This window comes from Podarcis erhardii (assembly GCF_964252035.2).
Source record: "Podarcis erhardii genome assembly, chromosome: 14".
Lineage (NCBI taxonomy): Eukaryota > Metazoa > Chordata > Lepidosauria > Squamata > Lacertidae > Podarcis > Podarcis erhardii.
In genome coordinates this window covers 26686563-26699405 of record NC_138503.1, presented here as the reverse complement: position 1 = coordinate 26699405, position 12843 = coordinate 26686563, and the positions used below count along the sequence as shown (strand labels likewise).

Here is a 12843-nt window from a genome sequence, read left to right as displayed (position 1 = left end):
GTGCTGTCTTTACTAATCATTTGCACTGATGCCCTTCAGTCCTGAAAGAATGAAATGGAAATTCAGGAGCCAGTAAATACATTTTTATGGAATGGTTTAGCCAGAGGCCTATTACTTGCATGTGTTATAAAGACATATCAAAACATATTTTTTGGATACCATGTTATTTATAGTACCCCATAAACTACTCTGAAGTGGAGTGATAGGACTTGTGAGTTACTCTTCAGAAGAATTCTGACACAAAACCAAGTTATAACGGATAGAATTTGGAGTCGGAACAAAATTAGAGGGGAAGGAGAGATGGAAGTTTTGAGGTGATGGATTTAATTAGGATGCAAACTCATTAAAACTTTCATCAGTAATGTGGAATGGGCATTGGAGGGAGTTCTAGGGATAAAATATTGAAAAGGGCTTTTAAATGGGCCTCAGTGGAAATACAACTTGCAGTTAATGTGACAGCACAAAACACTTGACTAAAGACTGCTTTCAAAGTTGCTGATTCTGCATCAGATTTCCTTTTATGTACATGATGCAGAGCGGGAATACTTGTAGATGGCCCCTGACCACTGAATATATAGAATGGAAGGATGGCCTATAAATCCTTTTTAAAGTTAAGTGAGGAGAGCTCATTGCTATAGAAATAGTACCAATAGTAAATATGACGGAATACACAAAATAAAGCACTCAGCCAGTTCTGGGTTTTTTTTCTGGTAGAGGTTCAGTTTGCAATTTCTGACATGTCCAATCTTTTGAACTGCTGCTTAGTGCAGAAGGGTAGCTATGCAGTCCCAGCAAAAGCAAGCCTGTACCTTAAGCCAAGAGGCAGTGCTCAACTTGTGTCTACAGAAGAATGGAGGTGGTGCAGTGGGGTAGGAGAGCTGAAAATAATGCCAATATATTTCACATCTGGCATTGAGGTGTAGTTTGGTCAGAATTGAGTATACACTAAATACCGTACATTGCATCTGGTAAAAACCACCATAGCCACTAGAGGGGCATGACAAATTGTCGGGATTTTTAGACTACCCAAGTACTATCTGAAACCAAAGGAGCACATTGGTTGCCAGATGTGAAATATACTGGCGATATACAGTGGTACCTCGGGTTACATACGCTTCAGGTTACACACTCCACTAACCCAGAAATAGTGCTTCAGGTTATGCTTCAGGATAAGAACAGAAATTGGGCTCTGGAGGCGGGGCAGCAGCAGGCCCCATTAGCTAAAGTGGTCTTCAGGTTAAGTACGGACCTCCGGAACGAATTAAGTACTTAACCCGAGGTACCACTGTATTCAGCTTTTCTACCCCACTAGCTGACACTGATCTACATAAGGGCTACTACAACTGCAGGTTTGCTATTTTAAATACAACATAAGAGGATAGCAGAATTGGAAACATTCTAGCTAAATCTGTTCCGTTATGCGCTACCCCTCATTCTGACGCAGGAGGATCCAGAAAAGAAATTTCTTTCCCTCGCTTCCCTTTGCAATGAGAAATTATGCCGCTGCAATGGGTAAACCGGTCCGCTAAAGTAGAAGCAGACGTGACTCCCTGCCCGCCCTCCCCGAAGTGCAGGATGGGAGATCCCGTAGGCGGGCCTCCCCTTTCTGCCGGAAAGCGGAGCGGCCAATAGAAAGGGGTCGGCGAAAAGGATTCCCGCGCCAGCCATCCGGCGGAACTTTGAGCACTTCCGCCCTCAAGCAAGATGGCGCTACCTCCTTCCGGGTAGGCGAGCGGCCGCGGCAAAGGTAGCGTCATCACTCCACGCGGCCTGAAGTGGTGGCGGCGGCGGCAGCGGCAGCAGAAGCAGGATGCTGAGCCGCCTGCAGGAGCTGCGCAAGGAGGAGGAGACGCTGCTGCGGGTCAAGGCGGCACTGCACGATCAGCTCAACCGGCTCAAGGTCCGCGGGGGGGGCGGTTTGAAAGAACAGGAGGGATAGGGGGGAGAGGCTTTCTGGGCCCGTCTCTATGGATGGGGTGGGGAAGGGGGTTCATTTGCATATGCAATTTAGGCCGTTGGGTGTGTGCGTCTGCAGGTGCACGTGTGCACGCGTTTCCTCAACCCGTGTTTGAGTTGCGCTTGGTGCAAACGTCTGGCGAGTGCAGCCCGTCAGCAGGGGTGCTGTCAGCGAGTTCAGGGCGGTCGGTTTTTTGATCCCCTCCCATGCAAAATGAGGCTTATTTGGGGACCACAGCTGTGGGTTTGCAGGCAGAACCCAGGCTTTGGTTGCAACGGGTCAGCGCCGTGGTAGAGGATCTGCCTTGCAGCGTCCTTTATTACCCTTGGGTGCAGCCCATCAGGTCCCGGAAATTTAATGTAGCTAGGTGTTCCCTTAACACCTCTTTTCCTATCTTGAGCTGCAGGCAGCTCCCTCCTTAACAATGCTCATTTGGTTATCACCAGATTAGGCACTGCTTTCCTTTTGGGTGGAAAATATATTAGATTTTATTATGCATCTTACTGGAATTATTTCAGGTCCGGGGTGGGGAATATGTAGTCCTCCCAGATGTTGGATGTCCCCATCAGCCCCAGCCATTGTGGCCGATGGTCAGGGATGGTGTGAGGTGAAGGCTGATGTCAGCTGGAGGGTTGCAGTTCTCCATCCCTAGGATAGACAGTACAGTACTGAGCTGGAGAGGCCCAGCGCCTGGTTCTATATAAGGCAGCCTCCTATGTCACAGAGGATCCCATGCTTGAGAAAGTTGCAGTCTACACAACTGGAGGACACCAAATTGGCATATGCTGGGTTAGGTGGAGGTTCTTGGGCTAACATAGGAGGGCTCTTTGTTTTAATATGAGTCCACTTTATGTTCCTAGATGTTCTCATTTGCCTCTGTAGAATGCATGTGTTTATGCAAATAAGGGAATATCCACACCATACATTTCAGGTACATGGCTTCCCCCAAAGAATCCTGGGAATTTACAGAGCTACAATTCCTAGTGCCCTTAAAATATAGTTCCCAAGATTATTTGGGAGAAGTCATGTGCTTGAAATGTACAGTGTGGATGTGACTTAAGAATCAAACCTTTTCCTTACTCTTCTCCTCTTCTCCTCAGCTGTTTTCACAATAGTAGGCCTCTATTTTTCCCTCATTTCAATAGAGCCCTTAGGCCTGCCTTCTCCTCAGCTCTTGTGCACTATCCATCCTCTTCCTGCAACAATTCCTTTTTGTCATACTCAAGAGTAGACCCATTGAAATGAATGAACTTGAGTTCCTTGGGTTCACCGATTTCTGTGGATCTATTTTGTGTACAGCTCACATTGAATATCACTCATTCTCTCTCCCACTTGAAGCTCACTCTTCAAAGAAAATTCCCATATTGCTCAATATGACTTGCTAGGCAATATTGGCATTTGAATGGGTCCTATCCAACATTACACCTATTCACAGCAGACCACACTTAGCCTGACTGTGACTCAACTGGAGATCACCCAATATGAAAGGATAACAGCCATATCAGAAACCTGTATTGGCATACATAATAATTTAGACATTTACATATTTATATCCTGTCTTTCAGTCTCTCAAAGAGCCCCAAGAGGGCAGGGGGTGGGGGAAGAAAGAAAAACAGTAATATTCATCTTGAAGCTCCCCCAAAGAAGAAATCCCATAAGGAAGTTGCTGTAAATTAGGCAGCCTTGCTCCTTACAGTAACCAACCTAACATCAAAAGATAGGAGGAACTTGGATCACAGCTTCCCTTAAAGCTCTGAACACACAGCTTTGTGTGCATAGCCCAGGAAGCTTTGACTCTCCAGATGTTCCTGGGGAGGGAGAGCCATAGCTTTGTGGTAGAATTCTGCATTCAGGTTCAATCCCCAGTATCTCCAGGTAGGACTGAGAGAGACTCCTGGCTATTGGCCATGCTAGCCAGGGCTGATGGGAGTTGTAGTCCAACAGCAGCTGGAGGGCTACAGGTTCCCCAAACCTGCTGTAGTCTTTTAAGCCCCTTGAGCTTTTCCTCGGTATTCCAAACAAAGGTCAGATGAAGAGTGCTTATTCAAAGGTGCAATTTCTCCATAGACCAAGCAGTTTGCTTCCTCTTCTGCAACTTGTAGCTATAAAAGGGCTCGGCCAGTGCTGCACCAGAGCGGTTGTTTGCAGTGTTTTGCTTTAAATGCCACAAGGTTTTGGGAGCATTAGTACAGCTTTCAGCTGAGTGCTAAGGCTCTGGTATGGAGAAGGGAAAAAACAACAACACACACACACACAAACACACATACACACAGCAGTGTTATAAATAGAGTGCTAGGGAATGCACTTTACGGAAGAGATTAGAGCTTAAGCTTCCTGGCATGTGCAGAGTGCTAGATGCTATGCTGATGCTTGCTTGCCATTGTTTTGGCACCGACAGAGCTGGCTTCATTCCATGTGCCTGTTAAGTGTGCCTCGCAAGCATGGAATTCAGCTTTCTTTTAAAAGTAATTATTTTTTAAAATTCCTTCCAACACTACAATTCTAAATTTCTAATCCTTGCGATGTGGTAATTTTGTAAATCTGGGCAATGCTGTCTCCACATCCATCCCTGTGGACTTTTTTTTTAAAAAAAATGAAACCCGAATGCTTTTGAAGTGGGAATTTTAATTTTGTTTACAGCTACCAGTCTTCCTGTTATCTCAGTTCGTTCCTATTCAAGCTCTTTCTCCTCCACCTGCTGTACCCCACTACTTCTGTTCTTCATTTTAACATGTCAACATGACTTTATATTCAAAAGAGGAAGACTAACTAACTCCGTGCACCTGAATATGTTTGCTGTAAGCTGTTTCTTGTTCTGCTGTTTCTTGACAATCCTACCTTCTAGTGAATCCAGCCAAGTTGCTTTTTATTGGGGTGGGGAATTGCGTAATTTACCCACAGGGAAATGGGCTGTAGCTCACTGGTAGAACATCTTCTTTGCATGCAGAAGGTTCCAGGTACAGCTGGGAAAGACTCCTTACCTGAAGTTCGGGAGAGCCGCTGCCATTCCATGTAGGCAATACTGAGCTAGGTGGACCAATGGTCTGACTTGGTGTATGACAGCTTTTTACACTCCCGAGAGCTTAGAGGATTTGAATTTTTGTGTTCATAGAACTATAGATTTGTAGAGTTGGAAGGCACCACGAGGGCCATCTAGTCCAACCCCCTGCAATGCAGGAATCTTTTGGCTAATGTGTGGTTTGAACCCACAACCCTGAAATTAGGAGTCTCATGCTCTACCGACTGAGCTATTTCACCAGCATCATGCTCATTTCCCCTGCCATTGGGTGGTGAACGAGAACAGACTTTGCCATCCTGGTGCCCTCCAGATGTTTTGGACTGCCAGCTTCTATTGGTGCCAGCTGGAGAGCGCACCAGGTTGCCGAAGGGTGAACTTGTCAGTTTTAACATTTTGGCTGTGCTGCTTTAACTGTTCTTTAAAACATTTCTAGGTGGAAGAGTTGGCCCTTCAGTCCATGATCAGCGCCAGGGAAGGAAAAATGACCGTACCTCCCGATACCGAGATGGAGGAACATCAGAACGTAAGTTCCCGCTCCCCGCTGTTCTCTTTTGGGAGGAAGGCAGTGTCAGGTTGCCAAGAGAGACAACTGGCCCTGATCGAATGCTGGTGAGGAGGTGCAACATACCATCCGCTAATCCTTTCAGTGTTTATTTCCCCCTGCCTGGAAAGGAGGCTGCCTCCTGTGCCAAAATGGATTTGAGCCAGCTGAATGGTCCCTGTAGCATTGCTGACACGCTAAGAGTGGGGGGTGGGGAGTAGCACCAGGAGAGAGGCAGAAAAAACATGTCATTTTCTTTAAAGAACAGTCCCTTTTCAATTTCTGCCATCCCCTGGTGACCCCAGGGAGTCAAAGGTAGTCATTGCTGCCACACAAAACAAGTGTGGAATGAGTATTTTGTGGCACCAGCGTCTGTTCCGCAAATTGAAACAGCCAAGCAGGAACCTATGAGCTTTGGCAACCCTGCAAGTAAACTGGAAAGATGTATTTGGGGGTGTTTATGCACGTTGTGGCATCTCTCAAATAGGAGGGCGCTTCTGGTTTACGTTCTTTGTCCTGAAGTAACTGGGGTTTTTATTTTATGCATGCTGACGGGACAGATGGACAACGAAGCTGCTATCAATCAAACTAAATTGCAGTTGCAAATGCATGTCAGTGAAGAGGAAGAGGAGGAGGAGGAGGAAGAGGAGGAGGAATCTGATTCATGAAGTGGAGCATGCAGCAGCCTGACAGCCTTTTCCTCCCAAACTCAGGAACCTCCCTGTCCACCACCATTCAAGCAAATTACTTCATTGGACTTTGCTTGGTGCTACAGAGACCAAACAGTATTCACAAGTGCATCTGGGTTTCCCAAAGGCTTCCAGAGGTGGTGATGAACTGTGGCGGGTGGCGGGAGAATGCAGTGTCGATGCCTCACTATGTAGCATGATTCCTTTTAAACACACACTCTTTGAGCCAAGTAGCATTTGGGAAAAGTCCAACACACAACTCCTCCCAAAGCAATAATCTACCCTTGGCAGCATCTGCTGCTGGTGAAAATAAGATGAAAAAGCATCAAGTCTAAGCCAATGGCACTATCCAACCTCAAATACTACAAACGGAAACGGTACTTTGGGACTTTTCTTGCATGTAGCATTTGCTGTGGCATTCACAAAAAGCAACAATTTCCTTTGATTCCAACCCATGGTATGAAACTTTGAACATTTTATGTATTGTCTACAAGTAATAATGGGGAACATTTTGAGACAGGAGCTTTTACTTCTGAAGTGGGCACATGGAACAGTGTTCCTTTCAGCAAAAGTCAGTGGATCATATTTGTGTACAAAATAAGAGAGGAGTCTGTTGATCGTCCTAAAATCAGGAGTTTCTTGCCTTGAATGAGGTGCCCAAGTATCCCTCCCCCTTACTGCTTAGTTTAGCTACCACAGGCTTGATTACAACAAGTCCATCTTCTGGAATGTGTCTAAAATACCTTGGGCTTCTACCTAAGGGTTTTTAAGATAGGTCCTGCTGGAAACAAGTGCTATACTTGTGATCAAGGGTGCTGAGTGCCTGCAGTGGCTGCTGGTCCTCAGAGCTGAAGTGCTTCTCTTTCTAGCCTCCCTTAGCTCTGTGCTGCTATGGCAGAAGAAGCTGATTCTTCCTACCTGCAAACCCAGCAGTGCTGCTTCCTCTTGGGGAAGTGAAGCTGGTTGTGCTCCTGGATGTTTTTCTTCTAAGTCCTTTTCAGCCCCAGGTGCCTTCCCCTGCTCTTCCTCTTCCCAAGTGCAGGCAAAAAGGTGGGCTTAGGTAAGACCAGAGAGGGGCCTGAGGGATTTTGGTTCTCTGTTTCATGTGTCTGTGATCCAGTGTCAGGATTTCACATGGGCTGGTTTACGGTGTAATAGCTAAACATCACCCAAGGGAGTGGGGCTACATCCAGATGTATTACCATACAGATGTGTGCAAACAGCTGGGGGGGTCTCCTTATCTGTCACAGGCTTTGAGGTGGAGTGAACAACTGCAAGCAGCACATATACTCCCAACTAATAGTCGGGTGGGTGGGTGTGTAGCTTTATAAATTGCCCCACTCTCCCCACTTGCAATTGCTAGTCACTGGCATGCACGGATGCTGGGAGTTGTAATATATTGCCATTGTGGCTGATAAGACATTGATAGCCTTATCCTACATGAATTTGTCTAGTCCTCTTTTCAAGCCACCCAAGTCAGTGGTGATTGCTACATCTTGCAGTAGCGAATTCTATCGCTTAGCTATGTGCTGAAGAGGTTAGCTTGATATGCCACGAGGAAGAATGGAAGGAAATCTACAAATTGAATGCGTGACAATGTGCCCAGGAGGAGGAGGAGATGTGCAGATGTAAAAGGACAGCACTGGAGTAGCAAACCTCTCCTCTCCTTTCCCCCCCCTCTTTGCCCAAACGCCTTGAATCTGTCTTGATACCAACGAACCACAATTAATAACCCACTCCCTGAAGTAATTTCATGACATTTATTAGTGTAAGATGAAACACCTGAAATAATAAAAATGATTAAAAGAATTTTCAAACACTTAAGTATGCACAATTTGTCATATCAAACATCAGCTGACCTAGAAGGGAAACCATTCTGATGTGTATTATTAATATCATTTATTACTCATTCTTCAAAAAGTCTTTGATTCTGGCTGAGAGAAATAGTTCTTTCATCACCTGTTCTCAAAATACAGATACAGGCAGCCCCTCCATTTACACGGGGGTTATGTTCCGAGGCACCGTGCGCATCAGTGAAATTGCGCATAATCGAAACCCATTGAAAAAGCCCACAAACACCGTTCTGCCCTTTTTAAATGATGTTTCAGTGGTGTCTTTAGGACACTTCCAGGTTTGGTCTCACACATATTGAATGTGCATAAACGGGCAGCTGCCTGTACCAAATTAACCGGAAAGGGACAAATGTATACCACTAAGCAAATCCCAAACATATGCAACAAGACACTTAAAAATAAATAGAAGTGCCAACAGATTTCTATGTGTTGACCTGGGGGCGGGGGCGGAGGGTGGCAGCAGTCTATGGCACAGGGTCCTACTCACATTTACCAAGAGTCTGTTATACAAACCAAAATATCAGAGCCATTATTCATAACTTCAATCTCAGATTAGCAGCAGCAGCAAAGACATGCTTCAGGGGAGGCGGGACTTGGGGCATCTCTGAACTGTTCTGCCCACAACACTGGCTAAGCAAGGCTTGGGGGAAAGTACCACCAAAGTCACAAAAGGCTCACGGTCAAAACAACCCAGCAGAAGTGAGAAGGAAGCAGCTCCAGCAGGATTTCCTACTTGTGAAAGGATATCCCAACATCCAGTGCCAAATTTGCCATATCGCTATCACTTAAAGCATCACATGTTTGGTCAGTTAACAAATAAGGAATCAAACACAACAGCTGTTAATTTAGAACCCTAAAGAGGAAATAAAAGAGACGGGGAGTGGGGGGAGAAAATTTGGCACATGCTAAAATTAGGGAGACACTTTTAAAGGGGAAGTTTATGGGCTGGGAATAGACTTTTTTTTTAGTAGACAGAAGCTCTGAGGAACAGGACCAAAACAGCTTTAAACAGTTGGAAGTAGCTTGGAACACAAATCCACCAGGCGCCATTCCAGTTTGCTTTCAGTGGGTCTTGCAGGGGGAAGTCCTGGTCAGACTCCACTTGGAATTAAGGTGGCGCGGGAAGAGCAGGAGCAGAAGGAATCGGCCGCAGGAGCTCTTGGTGTGTTGTTTGCCGTGGAGACTCCAAAGTCAGACTCCTCCCATGTGGGTCGGGGTGCTAGGCTGGTTAAGGCCTATGGTGGCACACAGCCAGCCTGCAAAATCCACTTCATCAGCTTCTGATCTCTTTATGAATGTGTGGACCTAGAGGATGCAAAGGGGGGGGGTTACAACAAAGAAAGCCCAACTTTGAGGCTTCCATGGGAGTTGTTACATAATTAGCATGGAGCAGATTAAGGCAGCAAAATGTATTTTCATTGCATGGGTAGAGGCCAGAGGGGACCCTTTTTATACCAGCTTCCCTAAGACTGTGACTTCAGTCCAGCTTCCAAATATCAAAAACTGGCAGAAGGCATCTTGGAAAGCCCCGGAATACTGTTAGCAGAGAAGGGAGTTTCCACTCACCACCAGCTGCTTCAGATCTGCCCTCTCCGCTGGATTCTTGACCAAACTGCATAAAAGAAAAGAATGTCATACTCCTCTTGCCACTTCAATTCTCTCTGCATCGCAGAACGGACAATGCCAACCATTGCTCACCATTTGGCCAGCTTTAGATGGTGATACGGCACCAAATGACAACTCTTGTGCGGCTCCTGAACATTTCAACGGGGCTTGTACTAAAGAACTTCACCCTGGCTTGTGCTGTGGGCTGAATCTGGGGTGGGGAACTGACCAGTGGAGCAGATCCTTCACACACCCACAGGCCAGGCTTGACAACTGGCATTCAAATGACCTGTATTTGCCAGGCTGCTGGAAACCAAACCGCGAGGGCAAAGAAGTATGTATAGCATTTCCCTTCTGCCGACAATCAGCTGACTGCTAGCACTAGGTTCTGTGTGCAGCTCTACCCAAGCAGCAACAATCAGCTGATAGCCAGTGTTTGGGAAACATGGTGCAAAGTGCTTTGCAGCCACAGCTGAATGCAGGCATTGCCTAAGTCCTTTTTGTCCATGCCCTGCCTCTACCTGTCCAACAGCTGATGTCATATACGGTGGCTGGTGGGTATGGTTTGGCCAAAATGGCCTCATGGGTCAAATGTGGGTGGGGCTTGGGAGGGCTTCATTAGGCCTACAGCCAGAGGTTCCCCACCCATGTTAAATTAAGGGGAAAGAGGACTGACATTTTGGAGACCCAGAAGCATTTTGACCCTGTCTGCGTAGGATCCTTTCCAAAAAGCAAAACCACACTTTTTATTTACTAGTGTACCCCAAACAGAGTTTGAAAAACACACGTTAAAAACATTTCCTCTGAAAATAAGCTGCTCAAGAACTGAACTCACCACTTGTTCACGAAGTCCTGGAATTCTGGACTGAAGACTCCACTGGGAAGCTTTGGCGGAGGCTGGGGGGGAATGTGGCAAAGAGATGAAAGCAAAAAAGAATAAACATTTCAACAGTATAACTCCCGAAACTTGCAGTTTATTTAATGGTTCTTTAGGAAGGCATAAAAAGGATGCAATTGAGTTGAAGGGGTTTTAAGCACTCTCTTGACAAATAAGGCATTCACGTGTGACATCAGAGGAAGGTCCAAGCGGCATTTTGCATGGTGTGAAGGGGCTGACATAATCAGTTTGTTCAAAACTCAACCCACATACAAACATTAGCTGCCTTTTGGGACCGGAAGCACAGATTTAGTGTTGGCAGGCAAACGGGGGTGGATATGATCATGGCAGCAAGTGTCTAAAAGACAGGGTTTTAGTTTTAAATTGCACACAAGAGCACATTTGTGAGTCATCAAAAGAAGTGCATAAAAGCTTTGTGTGCATCATGCAATGTGTACAGTGACTCCAAGCCCCAGAGTATCAGGGCTGGAAATCAGGACTCTGAAAGGGGGAATAAACAGTCAGAAGCATCATAGCCAGACACTGGAGAGACCTGTCAGGAGTAAGCATGGACCAATGGTACCGAATAGTATGGGAAACAGCCTTACTAGAAAAATTAACCAATAAACTAAAACTGACATGGGGACAAATAGAAGAAGACACCTTCACCCCGGTATGGCTCCCCTTTATCACATACACAGCCCAACAAGACAACGACAAAAATCCACCAACAGCATACAGATCAATATGGCTAACCTGATCCAAAACACCCACCCACCCCACTCACAAGTGAAAACAACGGTCACCACAGCCAACCACAAATGAATAACCACACTCTAGGCCAACCCCAACCTCTCTCACCACCAAAGGAACACAAGCGAACAGCAAAGAACCTGCACAAGCAACGCTGACACCAAACCCTACATATAGTAAGTGAAATAGAAACATCGCCACCCGACCCCACTCCCACCCATCTCTCCCCCTCCTCCACCTCTTTCCCCCTTTTCTTCCTAATGTCTCAACAAATGAAACTGATTTGTAAAAATGTTTCATGGGGAAAACACACAATAGAAAGACATTGCACACTTTTGTAAATCAACAAAATCATACACACACACACACACACACACACACACACACACACACACACACACATATGGGAGGGGGGGAAAAAGTAAAGGGGGAATAAAACACCGATCCTAATGCAGTGGTGGTTTTGCATGATAAGGTATTAAAACAAGAGAGGGCAATGTACAGCCCTCTCACATTTGCAGTCCCTGGGATGGTCTCTCTTGGATGCTGCATCCTGGGAAGGCAGTGTTTCAATATCTTGCAGCCCTTGCTTTGTTTCAGGCTTGCCAAATGATCGTGGGTCTGAAAGTGCAATCTTTTAGGCTCCACATGACTCGACCGTGTTAGGCTTGGGATTGGCGTCCTCCCCTCTTCCCCAGGGGAAATGGAAGAGCACCACAACTGGAGGAGGACGATGGAGGAGGATCAGGTGAGAGCCTTCCTGGAGGGGGGGCTGCAAGGGGTTCCCTCTCGGCCCCAAAATTGGCACAGATTGCAGGGATGAAGCCCCCGCAAGCAGCTTGTCTCGCTTGAGTTAGCTGGATTCTAAAGTAGGGGTGGGGAAAGCTGTTCAGCCAGAGGGCCACATTCACTTCTGGGCAATCTCCTGAGGGCCACACTAGAGTGAAGGGCAGGGCAAAGTGGCCAGAGCAACAGATGTGGATTTTGCCCAAGTATGGGCAGGCAAATGAGAAGCATAATCGGAGTTCAAGGACACATCCTAGCAAGCAGGGCAAGAACACCCAACATGTGAAGTAGAGGCCAGGTTGTATGAGTGGAGCCCAGATATGAGTGGGGCCTATGGCCTGGAGAGTTCCAAGGGCCAGATAGAATGGCTAGGGGACCACATTTGGCCCCTGAGCCTGAGCTTCCCCCCTTCTTGTCCTAACACGTTGCTTGAACTGTGCGCAGTGCAGGGGAGTTTGCACCCACCCCACCCACATCCAGGGTGAGGCAAGCTACCTTTACATTTTGAAGGATTCATATGCTGGAATGGGGTGAAGTCTAAACCCTCCTTACAGCACATTTCCAGGCACATTTCCTCCTTGCAAAACTCGCCAAAACACAAAATACAGAGTGATAGCAGCTGGCTTACCTCGTTGACAATATAGTCTAGGAGTTCAAATATAGCCATTGGTGGTCTGCTGTCTGAGCCATAAGCTGAAAAGTCACAACAGAGGTTGGAAGTTAATGAGACAACTCATTTCTCTTTCTTACTTTTTGTTGTTGT

General features: G+C 46.4%; 2 protein-coding genes across 2 annotated transcripts in view; one reads left to right on the top strand and one right to left on the bottom strand.

The window, feature by feature from the left end:
* The first annotated feature begins 1729 nt into the window (after positions 1-1729).
* SNAPC5 (small nuclear RNA activating complex polypeptide 5) lies at positions 1730-8030 on the top strand. Its single transcript, XM_081839389.1, has 3 exons — positions 1730-1900; positions 5410-5499; positions 6078-8030. The coding sequence occupies exons 1-3, from the start codon at positions 1811-1813 to the stop codon at positions 6183-6185; spliced, it is 288 nt and encodes a 95-aa protein (XP_081695515.1). The 5' UTR covers positions 1730-1810; the 3' UTR covers positions 6186-8030.
* MAP2K1 (mitogen-activated protein kinase kinase 1) overlaps positions 7953-12843 on the bottom strand; it is a 46350-nt gene continuing 41459 nt past the window's right edge. Inside the window, exons 8-11 of the mRNA XM_081839179.1 lie at positions 12709-12773; positions 10500-10561; positions 9626-9671; positions 7953-9364 (exon numbers count right to left, since the gene is read on the bottom strand). Coding sequence (XP_081695305.1) covers positions 9251-9364; positions 9626-9671; positions 10500-10561; positions 12709-12773 — 287 coding nt within the window. The 3' untranslated portion in view covers positions 7953-9250. The remainder of the gene's footprint in view (positions 9365-9625; positions 9672-10499; positions 10562-12708; positions 12774-12843) is intronic.

Bases quoted from the DNA above. Each gene is read 5' to 3' on its own strand.
- SNAPC5 (XM_081839389.1), top strand. From the start codon at position 1,811: ATGCTGAGCCGCCTGCAGGAGCTGCGCAAGGAGGAGGAGACGCTGCTG. The intron at 1,901-5,409 runs GTCCGCGGGGGG...AAACATTTCTAG, and splicing joins ATCAGCTCAACCGGCTCAAG to GTGGAAGAGTTGGCCCTTCA. The intron at 5,500-6,077 runs GTAAGTTCCCGC...CTGACGGGACAG, and splicing joins AGATGGAGGAACATCAGAAC to ATGGACAACGAAGCTGCTAT.